Source organism: Lycium barbarum, chromosome 6 (genome assembly GCF_019175385.1).
Source record: "Lycium barbarum isolate Lr01 chromosome 6, ASM1917538v2, whole genome shotgun sequence".
Taxonomy (NCBI): Eukaryota; Viridiplantae; Streptophyta; class Magnoliopsida; order Solanales; family Solanaceae; genus Lycium; species Lycium barbarum.
In genome coordinates this window covers 125604350-125626927 of record NC_083342.1, presented here as the reverse complement: position 1 = coordinate 125626927, position 22578 = coordinate 125604350, and the positions used below count along the sequence as shown (strand labels likewise).

General features: G+C 37.7%; 2 protein-coding genes across 2 annotated transcripts; one reads left to right on the top strand and one right to left on the bottom strand.

The window, feature by feature from the left end:
• The first annotated feature begins 4092 nt into the window (after positions 1–4092).
• Positions 4093–7589, top strand: LOC132598665 (uncharacterized). The gene is made up of 2 exons (XM_060311666.1): positions 4093–4388; positions 7048–7589. Exons 1-2 carry the CDS (start codon positions 4303–4305, stop codon positions 7154–7156), a joined length of 195 nt encoding a protein of 64 aa, XP_060167649.1. The 5' UTR covers positions 4093–4302; the 3' UTR covers positions 7157–7589.
• Positions 7590–8073: 484 nt separating this feature from the next.
• LOC132598663 (probable magnesium transporter NIPA4) lies at positions 8074–15513 on the bottom strand. Its single transcript, XM_060311665.1, has 9 exons — positions 15010–15513; positions 13500–13556; positions 12533–12623; positions 12296–12456; positions 12087–12214; positions 11839–11976; positions 9040–9132; positions 8514–8619; positions 8074–8416 (listed from the first exon to the last, which is right to left on the bottom strand). Exons 1-9 carry the CDS (start codon positions 15182–15184, stop codon positions 8313–8315), a joined length of 1053 nt encoding a protein of 350 aa, XP_060167648.1. The 5' UTR covers positions 15185–15513; the 3' UTR covers positions 8074–8312.
• Positions 15514–22578: the final 7065 nt, after the last annotated feature.

Sequence of the window (22578 nt, the reverse complement as noted above, 5' to 3'; positions counted from 1 at the left end):
TTGAATGATTTTTATTGCTATTGAAGTGGGTCTTTGTTGATTTAATTAATCTCATTCTTGAATGTTTCCAAAGGGAGTAGCTAACCCTAGGACTCACCCATTTACTTAGATTGAGCTTGGAAGAGGAAATCTAGGTTGGGAAAGATTAATTAATAAGAATTTGGGTCATTAAACTCATCTAATAACTTGAGCTCGGAAGAGGATAGTTACTTGAGGTTAAATTGATTGTACCTAATATCACACTCTAAGGCTTGGAAAAGCTTAGAGTGAAATTCATTGATTTGGTTGGAAGACTTTCAATGAGATTTTAGATATCATTATCTATCAACATAAACTCGTTCTTAGTTGTAAAATCGTGAAATACATTGGATCGTTACTTGAGTGTAATCTCCTATTATCCATGCTTGTGGCCATTGATCATTTTACTCGCTTTCTAGGTAATTTTACATTTCCGCATTAGTCATAATTTTCTCAAAAACCCAAAATATTATCTATCGTTTGGCTTTAGCGTAGTTGGTGAAAGTTCCTTACTTTCTTAATCGCCTAGCACATTGTTCCCTGTGGGATCGACCCCGACTCATAGTTGGGTAAATATATTGCATACGACCGTGTACACTTTCTCTTTGAGGAGTGTATTTGGACGTTATCACAAGGCCAAAGGCAAAATTCACTATGTGGCTGTAGCTACACGAGCAAGTATTGACTGTTGATAGGCTGAGGAAATGGGGAATAGACGTTGAACCAAAATTCTCACTCTGCCAAGCACATGACGAGTCTCATGATCATTTATTCAAAGAATGTTTATTCGCAACCCTATTATGGAGCAGACTATTGCAATGGAGTCACGTACCTATGCAAAGAACAACTGACCAGACTCAATTCCAACAAGAAATCATTATGAGAGCAAAGGGGAAGACGCAACAAGCACACATCTTTAAGCTGATGTATGCTGAGTACATCTATGGTATCTGGATTGAGAGGAACAAGCGGATTTTTTAGAACAAATGTAGAGAATAGGGTAGTTTAGCCAGGGAAATAGCCATTGTTTGCTGTTGCAGAGCATCTCCTAGAATTAGAAATATCATGTACCAACTTAAATTCTAGTAGCCTAGCTTTGTAATACATAGGTCTATTGCGTTTGCATAGTTTCAATTTGGATAGCAGAGTGAGTCACCTGCTGCTATGGCTTTGTACAGGATTCAATTGGTAATTAATACAAAAGTTCAGTTAACAAAAAGAAGTTATCTGACATAAGTTGTTTAGTAAATAATTCGCTCGGCATAAGTTTATAGAAATTGTGCCTTGTCTGGAATAAGTTTTGTAAAAATGAAGTTATACCAGATAACTTAATTCCTACAGTACTTATGCCGACAAGGCAAAGTTTCTATGTAACTATGACACTTTGCCTTGCGAAATTAGATCATAGATAAGGGTAGGTTGAATTTTTTATTTTATTTTTCAATATAAGGGTTAATTTTTTATCACTTTTTTGTTACTTAAAGTGTCGAAGAGCAAAAATTAAAGACCACCCCAAAATAGGGGCATTCGTGTGAATTGCCCAAATATTATACTACTTATTTTTCTCCCAAACTCCGTTTTTGAATTTCTTTTATTCAACTAATGGGCAATTTGCACGATTTCCCTTCAAAGGCACTGGTCTTTAATTTTTGCCCCTCAAATTGGCCACCTTTTTAAGCGAAGGCTAAAAATTATAGACCAACAATTTGAGGGGCAAAAATTAAAGACCAGTGCCTTTGAAGGGAAACCGTGCAAATTGTCTGTTAGTTGAATAAAAGAAATTCAAAAACAGAGTTTGGGAGAAAAATAAGTAGTATAATTTGGGCAATTCGAACGAATGCCCCTATTTTGGGGTGGTCTTTAATTTTTTCTCTTCGGCACTTTAACTAACAAAAAAATGATCGAAAATTACCGCTGACATCGAGAAAAAAAAACCTACCCTTATTATGACCTATTTCACAAGGCAAATTTTAATAGTTACATGGAAACTTTGCCTTGTCGGCATAAGTACTGTAGGAATTAAGTTATCCGGTATAAATTCATTTCTAAAAACCTTATTCCAGACAAGGCAAAGTTTCTATAAACTTATGCCGAGCGAATTAGTTATTACACAACTTACGTCGGATAACTTCATTTCTACATAACTTATGTCAGTGTTTTTTTTTCCCAACTTTGCTAGGGATTGAACCCAGAATATCTAATTTCCTAGACCAACGAATAAGGGTACTTTGGCCCACAAATTTTCATTAAATGAGAAGTAGGGACAAAAATTAAAGACCAGCGATTTGAGGAGAAAAAATTAAAGACCAGTCAGTATGAAGGGATCCGCTCAAAAAATTGGGTTCGATCCCCAGCAGAATCAAAATAATAATAATTTCGCAAGGCATAGGTTCGGGCGAAGTTAACATGGAACCTATGCCTTGTCCGGCAAAGGTTCGTGGAAATGAAGTTCTGCCTTAATTTCACAATTGTGCCTATAGCCATAGGTTCCATGTAATTTTATAGAAACCTTTGTCGTGTCAGGCACAGTTTCTATGTAACTACATAGCGAATAGGCATAGTTTCATATGAACTTATGCCTATAGGCATAGGTTCTATGTAGTTTCATAGAAACCTTTGCCGTGTGCGGCATAGTTTCTATGTAACTACATAGCGAATAGGCATAGTTTCACATGAACTTATGTATTGCGCAATTTATTTATTTTTACTGAGCGGGGGTTCAAACCCAGAACCTCAAGGTATTTTTGGCCACCTTTTTAAGCAAAGGACAAAAATTAAAGACCAGCAATTTGAGGGACAAAAATTAAAGACCAGTGCCTTTGAAGGACAATCGTGCAAAATGCCCAAAATCTCTGGTGCGAAAAGGGTACTTTAGCCCACAAATTTTCATTAAATGAAAAGTAGCGCCAAAAATTAAAGACCAACGAAATGAGGGACAATAATTAAAGACCGGTTCGTATGAAGAACAATCCACAGAATTTTTTGTCAACTAAACACCAGCTTAATAAGGGGCAATTCACAGTAGGCCTGTGCACAAATCGGTTCAATCCGAATTTCTGAATCGATTCGAAACAATTCGGATAATTTAATTTGGATAATACAATTCTATTTCGATTTACAAATGCAATTGTAAAATATTACGGTTTAACGGTTCGGTTACGGTTTGCTTCAATTATCAACCGAACTGATCCGAACAAACCGAATTTATATGCCACTAGTGACTAATTTGGTATATGTAATGTGGTGTTGGCGGATTTGTATGCTTGCACAAGTTGTCAAGCTCTTGTTTTGCTATTTATATGCTATTATGCTTGCAAGTTTATGGTTTTTTCTTGGTTAATGTCTTGGTTATAAGGCTGCAAGTTTAGGATCTCATTATTTTTTGTTATGTTTACTCTAAAACTGAAATGAAATAGTTGCTTGTTTAAATTTCGAATAAACCGAACAAATCGATTTGTGTAACCGAACCGAAATAATAAAAAACGAATCAAATTGAACCTAGAATGGATCGAGTTTGGTTGAGAATTTTAGAAAGTCGAAATTCGAAATTTCAACTCGATGATGGCCAAAACCGAACCGAACCAATTCGTGCACAGGCCTAATTTGCAGGAATGCCCCTTATTCGGGGTGGTCTTTAATTTTTGTCCCTCAAATTGCTGGTCTTTAATTTTTGTCCTTCACCTAGAATATTCTGAGGTTCTGTGTTCGAACGCCGGCTCAGGTATAAAAAAAAATCGCAAGGCAAGGTTTTTGGAAAAGTCTGTCTTATGCGGCAGAGGTTGCCTTATAAGGCAGACTTATAGTTATGTCTTAAAGGCAACCTATGCCGCATAAGACAGATTTTTCCCAAAGCCTTCCCTTGCGAAATTATTATTTTTTTGACTGAGCGGGGGTTCAAATCCAGAATCTCAGAATATTTTCGATCACTTTTTTAAACGAAGGACAAAAATTAAAGACCAACAATTTGAGGGACAAAAATTAAAGACCACCCCAAAGAAGGCGAATCCGCGTAAAGAAAATGCTTAATAAGACTCCTAATGGGCAGAAAAAACAGTGGGCCATTCAATTTTAATCACGGGAAGCACAAATCTAGAATGAGGCCCGAATAGGGCCTTACGTATATATATGCGTAGTCGGCCACCACTTCCCCGAAACTCAATTCAACGCATTGAAAATTGAAACATCAAGAATCTGATACCCCCTTTTCATGCTTCCATTTTTGAAGATTCTTTTTAGAAAGTAAGACTTCTTGAAACCCCCAGAAAGAGATTAAAGAAAGAAGAAATGGCACAGCCGAGTAAAGAGCCATGTAAGAAACAGGCTTGTGATATTCAGGCTTGTCTTTCCAAGAACAATTTCCTTTCTCAAAGGTCTCTTTTTCCTTGTCAAATACCTTTATTTATTTCTATTTTTGATGTCTTATTGTTATGCTTATGTCAGTGCTTATTGTGGTTGGAGCTCATCTTTTATGGTTCTGGAAATTCAAGTTGGTGTATGAGTATGTCAGGAATATGGGTATATGGGGGCGGAGCTAGGTAGCCTCATTGATGAAAAATTACATTGTATATACAGGATTAAAATTATTATATTATGTATATATAGCAGATGTTAACTCCCTTGGATTCTTCATTTATTTACTTCTTCATATATTTGAACCCCAGATGAAAATTCTGGCTCCGCCACTTGTTATATCAACAACAATAACATTCCCTGTGATCCCACAAGTGAGGATTGGGTAGGGTAGTATGTGTGCTGACCTTACCCTACTTTGTGGGGTTGAGGGGCTGTTTCCAATAAACGGTTGTACCAATATGCATAAACCTATAAAGCCCTGCAGCGGCTGTGAAATGAATTTCTTTTTTTTTTTTTCTTGACAACTTCATTAAACAAATTCTCAAATGTCTATTTCGCTTTTTTAAAGCCAGTATATAGTAATATCATTGGGGACCTTTTAGTTTATTTTAGAGATTTTTATGTTAGTAGAAAATGTAGAGAAGAGCTTCTAATTTGCCTTGGACAAATTGTTGAGGGTTGGAATGGAACAAAATGGATATTGAGGATTTATATAAGTGAGATTATGGTCTTAGTAGTTGTTATATAGATATTTTTTGGGTGTTGGGAAAGCAGGTAGAGAAAAACTTATATTTGTTTGTTGCTCTAGCAAAATAAACTTATTGAGAGGTGAAAAGTCATACTCCCCTTTGTCTGAATTGATACACTTTCCTATTTAGTCTGTCCCAACAAAGAATGATACATTTCTATATTTAGAGATAATTTAACTTAAAATTTTCTCTTTTACCCTTAATGAAATGATTTAGAGTCACACAAATATCTATGACTTGTTTTAGACCACAAGTCTTCCTTTCTTTCTTAAACTTCGTGTCTAGTCAAAGTATATCATAAATTGGGACGGAGGGATTTTTTTTTTTTTTTGTAACATTAAAAAAGAAAGCCATATTAGTTGTTTTTGCATAGTTCTCTAGTCCTAGAGAGAGTTGCTTTTGAGGTAGCTGTGTGTGTGATCAATAAGGTTCCTGCAAAGTTAACTTTGCATACTGTAGCTGAACTGCCACTGCCCTTCTACCGGAAATGGACAATAATCGTGTGTCTGTGGAACTTCAGAAACATACTGAATGTTGTGTTCAAAATCAGGAAGAAGTTGCTATGAAAAAACTTCCGCTTTTTTGTATGAGGAGGTGTGCAGCATTAAGTTTAAAAAGGATCAACTTAAACAGTCTAACCCTTAGGCGATGCAAGATTAGTTGTTATATATCCCACTATTAACTTAACTTAGATGATAGTTAGAAGTGAGCGGATGGTTCAGCTCCATCTGTTAGGCATGAAGGCTGTCTAGATATCTACAGTTGATCAATTTTCAGTAAAATGGTGAATCCTATATTTTCTTGTTCTCACTGTTCTTTGGTTGCCAAGAAATCAAGGGAGATAGACAATCTTTTACACACATTCTCAGATCGAAGTACTCCTTTAAATCATTTCTTGAATTGAATTAAGAGAGTCTGTTTTTATGAAGTAAATAGATTTGCTGGAACATCAAGAAGATACAGAATTGCAAAAGTGACAAGAATGAATTTGTTAGCTCCAATACATGAGATTTGGACTAGGGAGTTTACAAAATCCAAAAAGGGGTCTATGCTATTTACAAAAGAGAGTTTTACACCAGCTAAATAGACTGATAAGACACCTAGCCTTCAAGAGTAATTTGGAATTGATATACCATTAAAACATCTACAATTTCTTTTTGTCCAACTACACCAAAACATACTAGCGGGTACCATTCTCCAGATATTCTTGATGGTGAACTGAAATAGAGGACAACATATTGATAATGTGGCTACAAGTTCCTAGTCTGCGAACTAATTGACAAAACCTGACAATAGATGTCATTTCTTATGCTAGTTGCTTCATCGTCTGATGCTTCTTCTATGGCAGGTCCTGGAAAATTTTCTAACAGTACTCTACGTCTAGACACATCAGGTCTGTATCTGTCAGTAGTCCTTTTAGTTGGTTTAGAAATTTGTTTGTTAGTAGAAAATGCAGAGAACCTCTGTTTTAATCATAAGAAAATTGTAGGGAACCTCCGGTGTTTGAGAACCTTTTATTTACCTATTAAACCGAAAAAACTGAGTATTTCAATGAAAAGAGTCTAACTAGAACAGAATATATATTAAGGATTCATATAGGTGGCTCCCAGATCCGAACTAGTTTGGAATTAAAAGGTTGTTGCTGTACTCTACATCTGGGCATGCTGCCTCTCTAATTCAATAATTATAATTGTAGCTAATAGATCCATAGACACTGCAATACTTCTATGAATCCATCTTAGGCACATGTCATCCCTTAGTACTTTTTTAAAGTTTAAAGTATGTTTAAGTGCATGCTTATTTGTTGAGTTAGAGGCAGTAGTTTGTAGATTCCCGAGGACGAGTTATAAACTACTAACTCAACCCGATTACAAAGTTATTGTGGAATATTTTTACTGACTATTGCCTATTTTGCCTGTGATGATAGGTGTGTAAAGGTCATCGAAGCATTGAAATATTGTTGTGAGCAATGTGAATACAAGTCAACACATTGTGCTTCTGTATCTGGTCTGCTAAAGCAAATACAGAAAAAATAGAGTTTAATGGCTTCACTTGGCAGAAGACCTCGGATCTTGGTTATTCTCTGTAGCAGCACAGGAGCCAAAGTGAGTTGCATTTCAGAAGATCTGAGAACAGAACATCTTGTTATTTTGGAAGTTTTTAATGCAATCAAGAAAGTTGGATCGTTGCTTGAAGTGATCATATCAGATATTCATTTTGTTCATGGATATGTAAATCCAATAGAAATCCGATTTTAGAAGTTGTTAATGGCATATGGATGTATTTCGGTAATATGTCATAGGGATCATGGCATGGAACCTCAATATGTCATAAGTCTGAATATTTAATTAATTTCATTAGCAAATAAATACTTGTGTTATAGGCAAGCTAAACTCGGTTAGACTGTATTGTCTCATTTTAACCAGCTTGTATTGACAAATGGAACAAGAAGGCTCGTCTTGGGTATCATATACTTTTAGAATTTACAGTATTGAATTTCAATATTTGAAATATTGGTTTGATAGTCTTTCAAGGGAAGTATTGATTTTCACCCACGAATCTTTAACTGCCACACAAAAACAAAAAATCAAGTATAAAATGTCCACACACAACTGGGCAAGTTTGGTTATTAGCAGATTTGATGCTAGAGTCCATTTTGGTTCCATTTTTATTAAATTGGTTAAAGAGGTCCGGACCTTATTTTGCTTATTTTAGCCTCTCCAATTTAAAAGCAATAACCAGATCAACGAGGACCATTCTAATGGGTCTGCATGCTCTTGCTAAAGTGGAAATGTTTGCGTTCTTGTGATGTTCTTTTTTTGGCTAATTCGTTTGATTTCTTACAATAAGGATTGCTGAATGATAAAAACAGCCGTTGCTTTTCCAGGTATAATTGTAACTCTACACTAGCACACTGCCCTTGAGTAAATTACTTGCTGGCTGAGCCTGAGTGTAATCAACTATAGGCACTACAATTGCAAGTGCATAGCTTCTGCAGATTTCATAGCTTTAAGGACGGGTTGAAATGCTCTTCCTTGTTACTCTCACTGACATATAACAAAAACAGTCCAATAGAATACAATTGGTGTGTGATCTCTTCTTGGAAGAAGAAGAGGAACAAATGAGGGAATTTCCTCGACCAGGGTGAAAAGAAAGAGTGGAAAAAGAAAAAAGAGGAATACAAATATCACACTATGATCTCAAAGAATCTTGCCGCTTCAAAGGAATACCTTCCTGTCCAAAACCATCCTCCTCATCGGTGTGCTTGGGGAGTCGCACAGGTAGCGTCGGGGGACCTGTATTGGATTCCATAATTGAGAGTCTGTTACTTAGAAACTACTAACCTGTACAAGAATACCAACTTAAAATTCAAAGAAACACTGAATAGCTTACCATCAACCATGTCTTTGGTTTTGTGAAGAAGGAAAGTCCCAGAAAGAATGGTCACAAACCCACACAATTCTGTTACTATTTGTGTTGGATTTTGCCTGTCCCAATCCTGTTCACACAAGCAATGAGAAGAATAAGGAAATTTGAAGCATATCCCGAGAATTAAATAAGGATTCTAAATTTAAAAACAAAAGCAAGCCAATTGCTCAGGGCCTCAAGCACTAGAAAAATGCATCGGCCTCCTGCATTCAACATATGGAATACCAGATAATCTGATAAATGGTTTGCCAATTGGGTATGTTAATCGCAATGCTTAATCCAGGTGTATAGTTTCTCAAAAATAACGAATTAGAAAACTTGACCATATTTTAAGACTCCCAATTGGAGGAAAGCATAGGATTCATATCGTACTTCAGAGTAATAGATTGGCCAGAACAGAAAACCAATTCATAATGAAACAACCAGGACAAGCAGGAGAAACTTAATATGTTACTTATATTTTGCAGCGTGCACGACTGAGAGGAGTTACCTTGAACATGATGACACTGGCCAAAATTGTTAAAGAAGTAAACATGACATAGTATATCGGTGAGACAACAGCTGTATTGAATGTGTCAAGGGCCTGCATTGACAATTCACCAAAAGAGGAGGGTGAGGAATATCACAGATGACAAAAGGGTAAATATCATTTGCATGTGAACAATCAATAGCTTCAATGTTGCTTTATTTTGGGGAAGATGATTGCTTCATGTGTGGAAGCATAGTTGAATCTGATCCTAATGCACTAGCTGATATACCAAAAAACCTAAACTCTACCCTTACTAAACTCTGTTCATGTTTGAGTTAATGTTGAATTTAAGCATCAAATAAATAGATTTGATGTTTGCACAATTGATTATCCTTCTCGAAAGCAAATATTTGAAGTGCGCTACAATTTACTGGTTTTCGGTATAACTCATGCATCAGTGTACAAGCCAATGCATATGAACTAACATGAATATCTATTCTCTAATAAGATTATTGAGGCACCCTCATTGTATTGTATATTTCTGTCTTTGCACTTATTTCTTATTAGGGTTGTTTAATGTCATTTTCAAGACAGCGAAGATGCCGGAAGAATGGAGGTGGAGTACAATGATTCCCGTGTACAAAAACAAGGGAGGCATTCAAAGCTGCAACAACTATAGAGGTATCAAGCTGCTAAGTCACACTATGAAAGTGTGGGAAAGGGTGGTGGAAATGAGGGTGAGGAGAGGTGTGTCTATTTCAGAGAACCAGTTTGGATTCATGTCGGGGCGCTCGACTACAGAAGCCATTCATATTGTAAGGAGATTGGTGGAGCAGTATAGGGAGAGGAAGAGGGACTTGTACATGGTATTCATTGACCTGGAAAAGGCCTACGATAAAGTGCCAAGAGAGGTCCTATGGAGATGCTTGGAGGCTAAAGGCGTACCTGTGGTGTACATTAGAGCGATAAAGGACATGTATGATGGAGCTAAGACCAGGGTAAGGACGGTAGGAGGAGACTCGGAGCACTTCCCTGTTATGATGGGGTTGCATCAGGGATCAGCGCTTAGCCCGTTTCTATTCGCCCTGGTGATGGATGAATTGACGCGACAAATACAAGGTGAGGTGCCTTGGTGTTTGTTGTTCGCGGATGACATAGTCCTGATTGACGAGACTCGCAACGGAGTTAACGATAAGCTGGAGACAGACGTTGGAGTCTAAAGGATTTAAATTGAGTAGGACCAAGACAGAATACTTGGAGTGCAAGTTCAGTGGCCTACCGCGTGAGGCCGACGAGGAAGTGAGGCTTGGTACCCAGGCCATTCAAAAGAAAGAAAGTTTCAAGTATCTTGGGTCTATTATACAGGGAGATGGGGATATCGACGACGATGTCTCACATCGTATTGGTGCAGGGTGGATGAAATGGAGGCTCGCCTCCGGAGTGTTGTGTGATAAGAAAGTGCCACCAAAACTTAAAGGCAAGTTCTACAAAGTGGTGGTTAGACCGACCCTATTGTACGGGGCGGAGTGTTGGCCAGTCAAGAAATTTCACGTTCAGAAGATGAAAGTCGCGGAAATGCGAATGCTGCGGTGGATGTGTGGGCACACTAGGAGGGATAGAATTAGGAATGAAGATATCCGAGACAAGGTGGGAGTGGCATCGGTGGAAGACAAGATGCGGGAAGCGAGGCTGAGATGGTTTGGGCATGTGAAGAGGAGAGACACAGATGCCCCAGTGCGGAGGTGTGAGAGGTTGGCTATGGACGGTTTCAAGAGAGGCAAAGGGAGGCCAAAGAAGTATTGGGGAGAGGTGATTAGACAGGATATGGCACAGTGTCAGCTCACCGAGGACATGACCTTAGATAAGAGGTTGTGGAGGACTCAGATTAGGATAGAAGGCTAGGTGGCCAATCCTTTCACCTTAGTAGTTGTAGTTTTGCTCATTTGTTTATTGCCATTTGATTTGTGCATTTGATTGCTGCTTATATTTGTTGGGCCGTTGTACTTTGGTGGCCTTAGTTATCTATAGTAGTTAATGCTCCTTTCTTTTCGGACTGTTCTACCATGACTTTCTCGCTTTTGTTATTCCTTGCTTTCATATTGTTTTCGATATGCTTGATCCTATCTAACCTTTTGTCTTGTTTTTCTCTCTTGTTCTCCTCTCTTGAGCCGAGGGTCTTTCGGAAACAGCCGCCCTACCTTTCAAGGTGGGGGTTAGGTCTGCGTACACTCTACCCTCCCCAGACCCCACATGGTGGGATTATACTGGATTTGTTGTTGTTGTTGCACTTATTTCTTATTATGAATTTTGACATTTGAATTTCACGTTAAATGTAGAAGTAATTGACTTGCTCATTTTCCTTCGATAGTTTGCCTTTAGCCCAAGCTTCATCATAAAAGTAAGATCTCAATCCAAAGTGAGCACAATCCTAACCTATATTATCATTCTTAGATCACAAGACATTCCTAAAGAAGGTAAAAGTACATCTAACTTTGAGCTAATACTTAAAAAACAATTATAAGGTGCAAAGTTAACTAAGGAAACAATCATAAAGTACAATGTTGATAAGTCATAAATCATATAGAGTTGTGAAATGATTTCTTATTACAGCAGAGGGGTGATATTTTCCTTTATGAAAACGAAACAGATTAGCACTCTAATTGCTTATATTCATTTCAGCAATGAACCAATAATGTCTGACCCCACCCTCTTCTCCCACACGTAACTATATGTTCCAAGAGCAAGTAGGGACTGCAGCATGCAGAAGTACTGGAAGAATTTTGGCGAGAAACAAGGAGATAAAAAGATAACAACTCTCACCTTATTTAAGTAATTCATTTGGGTGATAATACAGACAATGACAATCATAGTAAACGCCCAAGTCTGTGGATATATTAACTGATTCATTCCTGATAATGTCAACTTCAAAGCAATGCCAATTGCTTTGACACTCATAACCTGTTATACCACAGCTGAAATTTCTATTAGAAAATACACACGTGGAAATCGGAAAACTCAAAAGGAACATTATTCAGATAGGACAAAATCAGATAGTTACAGTCACATACCGATAAAGAACCTACTAGCGAGCAAACTCCAATATAAAACATAATGTGTGTCTGCCCATATTGTGGAAGATAGTGAAATATAAGAACTAGGGAAGTTGTTACCACCAAAGCGGCATAGAAGAGAAAAGCTGCAGGAGAATCACTTAGGAGATTAGTTTAAAGAAAAAACAAGCAGCTAACATCATAAACCATATGAAACAAGAGACTACCTGGCTCAGTAGCAAGATCCCACACTTCTGTCACAGATTCAATCTCACGTTCTTGTGGAGCATGCAACACAATTGTGATGGAACCAACAACACACAAAGCACAACCTAAAATTCCAAAGGTATGTAGCCTCTCCCGCAAAATAATGTGTGCAAGGACAGCACTGCAATTTACGACATCATCAATACTCAAGATTATAAAAGTCAAAATTTGAACTAGCTATGAAAATTACACAATACCTTATTATAATACTGAGAGCACCAAGAGGAGTCACCAGAATGGCAGGGGCAAATGCATAAGCCGCAAAATTAGCAACCTCTCCAACAATCACTGTTGGAATAGCAGCTAAATGTTAGAAGCCTATCTTCAACAGGATTAAACACAGTTCAGATAAGATGAAGAGAAAAACGAACAACTAAAAAATATCAAAAGAAGAACAACATTTGCACGCTAGACAGGATAAATGTGCAACAATTTTCACAGCTCCACAAAATATCTTTAACAAAGCATAAAAAACAATGGGAAACAAGGTGCAACGAACACATGATGAAAACCTAACTTTCTACTATAGTTTTCCTTGGTTTTTTTTCTTTTTTTTTCCCTCTTCCTCTTTTTTTTTTTTTTTTTTTTTTTTTTGGGAAGAATGGATACAGTCACACTTTTTAACCTGAGTCCAAAATTCAGTTTAGTGAGAAAGCCATTAACTAAAACTAGCTCAGCTAGAAATTAACCAAGTAGATGGGAAGGGGAGCACACCTTGCAATTAGTCAATTACACATCATGAGCATATAAATGGCACTTCTAATTAATCATTTTCAAAAGAGTTTTGACCGATGACCAAGTAAAGAGAAGCCATGGAGTTCCCACATAAAGGACTTCTATACAGACAACTAAAAGCATCTTTATAAATTAAGGTCATGCCTTAAAGGCTAAAACAACCATGAGAACACAGCAAGTAAAACGGTAACCAACACCCAGGCCCACCAGATTTTGGTCCACTGAACTCCAAAAAAAAAACATATAATGTCTCTTAATTGTAATGAATATGCAACTTGAAGGAAAACGGCAATCCCAAGCTTGTGGCAAAAGGGGCTTGTTCCACTCTTTCTAATCTTAAGAGGGGGGGGGGGGGGGGGGGGGGGTTAGAAGGACCATAACTGCACTGAGGTAATATATCACATGCAAGAATAGTAGTCCATAACTCACTTGTTATCATGCCCACCCACCAGAGTGGCTCAAAAAGATATGAGTATCCTCCAACTCCTGTAAAATATATCAATGTCAAGTCACAAAAAATGAATATAACAGCATTGTGAATTGTAAACCAAATTGGGTAAACAGCTTTTAAATCATAAATCTGGAAACATATAAATCATATCTTAGATTCTTATATCATTTCAACGCTAGCAGTTAACCTAACACAACCCTTCTTTAATAGAAACATATAAATCTGGAAAAACTATTGACTGGCAAATGAAAGAATGAACATCACATGTCAAAACTTTTAAATCACAAGTTAAAGACTATTTAACACTAAGCGTTCCACTATTATGACTCGAAGAAGAAAGGTAATATACAATCATTCAAACAAATGTTGTACCACTGGCACCAAGAAACTTTTGTAGTAAAATCAAACAAATGCAAGGAATATCAGCAGTATTTTACATATGGATCAGACCATCCACATCAGGCTAGACTGCATCCACGAATCTTTAAAACATCATTAAGTTTTTCATTTGTAACAATGAGATTTCTCCTACCGTTTCATCTTTAATGACAACCAAGACCTAACAGCATAGTACAGAAAAATACAATGAGAATCACGGCCAGAGTAGCAAAGATGCTGTTATCCGAAGAGGTTAACATCATTCCTCAATGCCATAGTTGAATCATCGAGTAAACTCTCAGTACTTTGGTGCCTAGAAACCACAAAGCAACAACTTTTATTAGGATTAATGCTTCGCAAATAGGTTTCTTGCTAGAACCTAGAACTAAATGAAGAATTAGGTACTAGTGTACAACTCTGAACGATTTCCAACACAAGGCAAAGTCCAGAGAGAAATATCCGTCTACAAAATGGGCCTCGAACAAAACAGTCTCTGCCTGTATACCCCCCCCCCCCCCCTCCCAAAAGCATCCAAATAGTGGCTCTTGTCACTTAGTTAAAAAATGGCACTTTTTCACTTTAACTATCTTACTAGCATATGACCCATCTAAAGTTAAATTACTTAAAATACGCTTGGTTATGTTTTAACTTCCAGCTGATTAGTTTGATTTAGCAAAGTCAATATTTAGCTAGGCAAATGACACTTACAGCCACATCCAGGACTTCATCAGTCAAATTCAGGACTCACGTATGCTTACAATCCTCATACCGCATTACACTTCAACACTCTTCTGATCTACCAATATATCCATAAACACCCGCTAAATATGACCGTTGGTTATGATCTCCCCATACTTGATAACTATGCCCATTCTCAATTCGGGCCCATTCTATTACAGTACTTGATAACAAAATCTGAAAATGTCACTATACTTGCCACATCTACATGATACCTCAAGATCTCAGCAAAAAGAACACCATTACATCTATACCAACAATGCTAATCATTCATGAGATCAACTTAACACATCAGCACATACAAACTAAACACACTAGTAAATTAAACATAAAACAAAGTACTTCACTTTTCAAAAAACGAATAATTCTTACCAGCCCTGACACCAGAAGCACCAGCTTTCTTTAACCCCTTTTTCTTAACAATGAAGCTAGCACCAATAAAGATACTTGAAGACAGTGCAAGAACTAATCCTTTAATATTATCAGATGACATCCCTTTATACACATCTTTCCAGCTCTGACTACTACCCACAATCTCTGAAGCCATTAAACCCCCCACAAATAAACCACCCAAATCAAGAACCAAAAAAAAAAAAAATCTTTAAACCCTAAACTTCACTACTCCATCATACCCACACAATTAAATTAATCACTTGCAAATGGCAAAATGGATGGTACACATACACTGCAATAAAAGTGCAGTGTATGATTTGTGGAATGGAAATGGGAAACCCAAGAATTGAAAAAGGGAAAGTGTGAATTGAAGATCTGTCGGTGAAAAGAAAAAAATGAGAAGCAGAGAATGAAGATGAAGTGTGGCCGTGGGTGTAAACAGCTGGGAAATTTTTTACGGGTTGAGTGAAATAGTAGTAGTATAGTTTGGTAGATCGGGGGGAGAAGGAATATATAAAGTTTACCAGAATTAGGACTCTTCTCCGACTCGCCTTGATCTTTTCATTTTGTTTCTTTGTGTATTTCTCTAGTAAAAAAATATAAGTACTCCACTTTGGGTGTTACTATTTTATTTATAGAGTTTTAAGATATGGACTTTAATTAGGGGGTGTTTATTTAAGTTTATAAGTTGGTCAAATTAGTTTATATTTCTTAAAAATATTATCTATACATTTGATAATATTAACAACAACAACAACAACAACCCAGTGAAATCCCACAACGTGGGGTCTGGGGAGGGTAGAGTGTACGCAGACCTTACTCCTACCAAGGTAGGATGGCTGTTTCCGAGAGACCCTCGACTCAATAAAAACATAAAAAGAGGTCAGATACGGCTAAGAGATTCAAAGCGATATGGAAATGAAGTAACGCAAGCGACACAGATAACATAGAATAATCAAAGCACAGGAAATAACAGATAATAGCATAATAGCATAAATTAGAGCACAAGAAATTATACTACGATAATGCGACTATTAATAAGGCAGGGTAATGAGACTATCTACTAGCCTTCTACCCTAATATGGGTCCTCCAAACCCTCCTATCTAAGGTCATGTCCTCGGTAAGCTGTAACTGCGCCATGTCGTGTCTAATTACCTCTCCCCAATACTTCTTTGGCCTACCCCTACCTCGTCTGAAACCATCCATGGCCAACCTCTCACACCTCCGCACTGGGGCATCCGTGTCTCTCCTCTTCACATGCCCAAACCATCTCAATCTCGCTTCTCGCATCTTGTCTTCCACCGAGGCCACTCCCACCTTGTCCCGAATATCCTCATTCCTAATCCTGTCACTCCTGGTGTGGCCACACATCCATCTCAACATTCTCATCTCAGCAACTTTCATCTTTTGAACGTGAGAAACCTTAACTGGCCAACACTCCGCCCCATACAACATAGTCGGTCTAACCACCACTTTGTAGAACTTTCCCTTAAGTTGTGGTGGCACCTTCTTGTCACATAGCACTCCGGAAGCAAGCCTCCATTTCATCCACCCTGCCCCAATACGATGTGTGACATCATCGTCAATCTCCCCGCTGCCTTGCATAATAGACCCAAGATACTTGAAACTACTTTTCTTCTGGATGACTTGGGTACCAAGCCTCACTTCCAAGCCGGCCTCCTGAGGTGCTTCACTAAACTTACACTCTAAGTACTCTGTCTTGGTCCTACTCAGCTTAAACCCTTTAGACTCCAGAGTTTGTCTCCAATCCTCCAGCTTAGCGTTAACTCCGCTACGAGTCTCATCGATCAGGACTATGTCATCCGCGAAAAGCATACACCATGGCACCTCACCTTGAATTTGCCGCGTCAATCCATCCATCACCAAGGCAAATAAGAACGGACTAAGAGCTGATCCTTGATGCAACCCCATCACAACTGGAAAGTGCTCTGAGTCTCCTCCTACTGTCCTTACCCTGGTTTTGGCTCCCTCATACATGTCCTTGATCACCCTAATGTACGCCACAGGTACACCTTTAGCCTCCAAGCATCTCCATAGGATTTCTCTTGGGACTTTGTCGTAAGCCTTTTCTAGGTCAATGAATACCATGTGTAAGTCCCTTTTCCTCTCCCTATACTGCTCCACCAGTCTCCTCACAAGATGGATGGCTTCTGTAGTTGAGCGTCCCGGCATGAATCCGAACTGATTCTCTGAAATAGACACGCCTTTCCTCACCCTCATCTCCACCACCCTTTCCCACACTTTCATAGTATGGCTTAGTAGCTTGATACCTCTATAGTTGTTGCAACTCTGGATATCTCCCTTGTTCTTGTATAGAGGGACCATTACACTCGACCTCCATTCTTCAGGCATCATTGCCGTCTTAAAGATGACATTAAACAACCTAGTCAGCCACTCCAAACCTGTCGGGCCCGCACTCTTCCAAAATTCCCCAGGAATCTCGTCAGGTCCGGTCGCTCTTCCCCTGCGCATCCTACGAACAGCACCCTTAACCTCCTCAACCTTAATACTCCTGCAATACCCAAAATCTTGACGCCTTCCAGTATGTTCTAGATCTCCCAACACAATGTCTCTGTCCCCTTCTTCATTTAAGAGTTTGGAGAAGTATGACTGCCATCTCCGTCTAATGAGAGTCTCCTCTACCAATACTTTGCCATGCTCGTCCTTGATGCACTTCACTTGAACAACATCACGTGCCTTTATCTCCCTCGCCTTGGCTAGCTTGAACAATTTTTGATCCCCTCCTTTCTCTTCTAGTTCAGCATAAAGGCGTTCAAAAGCTGTCGTTTTTGCCGTCGAAACCGCCAACTTCGCCTCCTTCCTCGCCATCTTATAAAGTTCCCTATTCGTCCACTGCTCCACCTCATCCTTGCTTTCTATCAACTTCGCATACGCCACCTTCTTTGCTTCCACCTTCCCTTGAACTTCTCCATTCCACCACCAGTCCCCTCGATGCTGGCCACGACTACCTGTCGAGACCCCCAACACTTCCCTTGCTACCGCCCTAATGCAACTAGCCGTCCTATCCCACATACTTGTCGCATCCCCACTGCTATCCCAGGCGCCCATAACCTTCAATTTCTCTCCCATCTCCACGGCACTAGTCGTGGTCAAACTCCCCCATCTGATCCTAGGTCGGTCATCCACGACCCTCTTCTTCCTCGGCATCTTGATCCCTAGATCCATCACCAAGAGCTTATGTCGGGTTGTAAGATAGTCGCTCGGAATGACCTTACAGTCTTTGCACAGACCTTTATCGTCCTTCCTAAGGAGTAAAAAGTCAATTTGGGTCTTAGCCACTGAACTACGGAAGGTTACCAAGTGCTCCTCTTTCTTTGGGAAACTCGAATTGGCTATCACCAACCCGAAAGCTCTTGCAAAATCCAAAAGTGAGACTCCTCCTCCATTCCTGTCCCCGAAGCCAAAGCCTCCATGCACATCATCATAACCTCCCGAAATAGGCCCGATGTGCCCATTGAAATCACCTCCCACGAATAACTTCTCAGTAGGCGGTATGCCTCCCACTAATTCGTCCAAATCCTCCCAAAAGCGCCTCTTCTCCTCCTCGCCTAAGCCCGCTTGCGGCGCATAAGCACTAATAATGTTCAAAGTGAGTCCTTCAACGACCACTTTAATCGACATCATCCTATCAGTGGCTCTCCTAACCTCTACCACCTGGTCTCTTAAATCACTATCTACTAAAATGCCCACCCCATTTCTATACTTTGACCTACCAGAGAACCACAGCTTATACCCGTCTACCTCTTTAGCTTTAGGACCTACCCATTTAGTCTCTTGGACACAAGCTATATTAATCTTCCTCTTCTTAAGAATCTTAACTAGCTCTATGGACTTTCCCGTTAACGTCCCAATGTTCCAAGACCCTACTCTCAACCTAGAGACTCCTTTAACCCACTTACCCCTCCTAACCCTCGCCCCCGTCCCCGAACGAGAACATGACCCTAGTCTACCATCACTAACCAAAGCCACGAAAATAAGTATGAACTAATAAATTATTCAAAGGTCTAAAGTCAGCAAAATATAACTACAAGTGTATAGACAAATAGTGAATATGACAACCGGAGGTACCAACTCCAGTTGAACTAAACCTGGTTGTCGCCGGAAAACACTGTTCACGGTCGAGTACTGTTCACTGCCGGAAAAATGTTCACAAATACCTGAAAGGGAGAAGAGAATAGGAGGGAAAAAGAAGAAAAGAAAAATAAAAGAAAAAGGGAAAAGGAGAGAGAAAGAGGGGGCTGGCCGGAAAAAGTCGCCGGAAACTCGCCGGCGATGGCGCAGCGGCGTACTGGCAGCGCCAGGAGCAGATTAGAAAAGGAAAAAAAAGGAGAAGAGAAGAAGAAGAAAAGGAAAGAGAGAAGAAAAGTAAATCTAGCCGGAAAAGTGGCCGGCGTTACCTGGTCGCCGGCGTCACCTGAACAGTGGTGACGTATGGTCGCCGGACGGAGTGGTGGGTGGGCAGATCTGGGAGAGAGCAGAGGAGAGAGAAAGTGCAGAGGAGAGAGAAAGAGTTGTTCATACATTTGATAATATTAAAAGTGTTTATTAATTAAGTGTTTATAAATGATCAATAAATATAAGTTGGGGTTAACTTTAATTTATGATTTTTCACCTTATACGTATTTTTGGTCTGATCAAATATTTTACAATTTTATCCCTAATATATTTATAACCTCTGTGATACTCTTTCTTAAATGTAATTTTTTCATTATATCTCGATTGCATTTTCATCATTCATCGTTTTTTTATAGAAAAATACTTTTACATATAGTGTATAAATTGATTGGAAAGACACTATCAGATAAAATAGTTGTGTGATTGAAGGATACTAGTGATAACTTAGAGATTTCAAGTTTAGATCGTCGTTACAACATTTAGTATTTGTTCATTCGTTCGAACATTATAGTCAAACACATTTTAGAGTACTAAATGAGAGAATGATTTCATTTAAGACTCACAAGTGGAATCAAGAACAAGAAGTTTATATGCCTTACTAATTAATTTACTGACGGAGAAGAAGGAAAGTCGTACACTAATAGAAACGTTATATCCCACGTAGACCACGTAGACCATTTGATAGAGGAGATAGTGTGTTAGTTCGTAATGCTTGAGATTACCCGTTTAAAATAGTAAGAGCATCTCATATCTACTTCTTCAATAAAGAAGAAGATATATATCTAGCATCATTCTTATTTTTCTTACATTGTGTGAAGATCCATAAAGAAGGAAAGGGAGAATTCAAATAGCAATTGCAACCTAAGAGTTACACTTGTGACATACATACTATAGTAATACCATTCATGTACGATTATCACTGCGATTGTCACTTTTTTTATGTAAGTGAACAAAGTCACTATTATATACATCTAGAAGGAGCCGATAGATATGTAGATTTTCTGACGAATGAATATCATAACATGAAGCAATTTTATTTATTAGTAAAGATGTGTCCAACCGAATGAAGTTTATTCTCCCAACTAATTTATATATAATTTATGAAAGGTATTAAATTATTTAGCAATTTCCATTAACCAAAAGAAATAAGCTGAGGTGGCAAAACCATACTACAACATTAAAAGAAAAAAAAGGATGGAGTAAAATAAAATTATGATTACATTAATATGTATATAAAAAAGAAAAAAAAAACTGAATGGTTGCATGTTTGATTTTTCACTATAGTTGTGCTTCTTTTGTTTTCGAGTTCTATGAAAGAATTTCAAACCCTCTTCAAGAATTTTACTTATTTTTTTGGTTGATTTTTTAGAATTATATAAGTTTATTTGATAAATCTTCATTTTAAGATACTTTTTATATCCCCGTGATTTTTCTCGAAGGATAAATTAAGGTGAGACATGTTTGAAATGCATTTAGCATAGGTGATATATTTTCCTTTCTCAATTTCATTAAATTTAAGTTTTCAATGAAACTTCTTTCTCAAAATTAAACGACAAAAAAAGTTATTAAGCTTAAATTAAAAATTACTTTTATTGCAATTAATATTTCGGTTATCTATGTAGTTTTCCCGCAATCGAGATCTAAAATACCAAAAAATAAAATAAAATGATAAGCATGAAAGTTGAGACCAGCTGTATATATAAAGGAACTTGGCATGAAGAAAACAATTTGGAAGCATATGAGTATGATTCATATAATTGTAGGTTAAAAGGGGGAAAAAAACGCATCGAATTAACTACTAGTATGTTTTGTCTTATATAAGAAAAAGTTAGATAAATTACAAGATAATTTGAAAGTATGTACTGTATTGCTCAAATTTGTAGAAGACGTGTTCAAAATTCAGTAGAATTGTGCACAATGTGTAATTTTTATTGTACATGTTGTGTGTGGTGTAGGGACATGAAAACATAGAGTTTGTCATGTTTCGACTGTCATGACGTGTGGTTATAGCTAATTGCCCATTTGCATGCTATAACGACGTGGAAAGTTGCTCTTTTCGCCATATTTTATTTGGTTATATTTCCATTTTCAGTATAAATAATATTGGTACAACTTATATTAGAATCTCGATGATATTGGAGTATTTTATATCACATCCGATACAAGATAACATGAATTGAAGGATTAACTATATCGATATAAAAGAATGACAAAACTGTTCCTATAGTAAAGCCCTTTTAATAGTAAAATTAAAACAAATATTTATTCAAGTTAGTCCATCTAATGAATTTAAAACTAACATGTATTTTATCTTACACCTTACATCAAGTTTTTGAAATAATGAACCAAACAAATGATAAGTACTGTAAATAATTCAAAACTTATTAGTCTCTATTTTACAAATCATTTGTTGTAATTTCAATGTTATGTTGTCTGCAAATGTAAAATACTTTAAAATTATTATGAGGGATAATTTGTAAAGGAAAATGACTTACAAATTAGTTCTTAAAAGTTTGCAAATAGGCAGATGGCGAGATCATACTATATTGGTGTGCACAAATTAATCCACAGCGGATTTAGCGAGTTCATTCCTAACATAAAGAACTATCAAGGATATAATCTACATTTTTTATCCTCAAATTATATTACTTAGTAGCTTTCATGATCACATTAAATCACAAGCCAACTCAATCGCGTCTCTGTTCTTAACATGATATGTCAATTACAATAACATGCGTTTTGAAGTAAAATAGTAGTAATTTCTTTTTTACCTTTTCTTGTCATATTAAGATGCTTGTTCTTAGAGCCAATTGCATCACTCGAGTTTTTCTCGATACATTATATCCTTTTATATTATTGACACTATAATCAAGAATGGGGGTTTAGTAGTATTAGTGGGAGTTTTTCACACAATAAGTATGACATGCGTTCAATTCTCACTAATACGTAATGCAATATTTTGATCATGTTTAGAATTTTAAATAAACCAAATTTCTCAGCTTCCATGCCCCAAGGGGCGCCTCAAAGGTCAACAAATCCAAAAAAAAAAAAAAAAGGTTCACAAGTTCCACACGTGTGATTGCAACAAGTGAAAATGCAATCGACCGCAT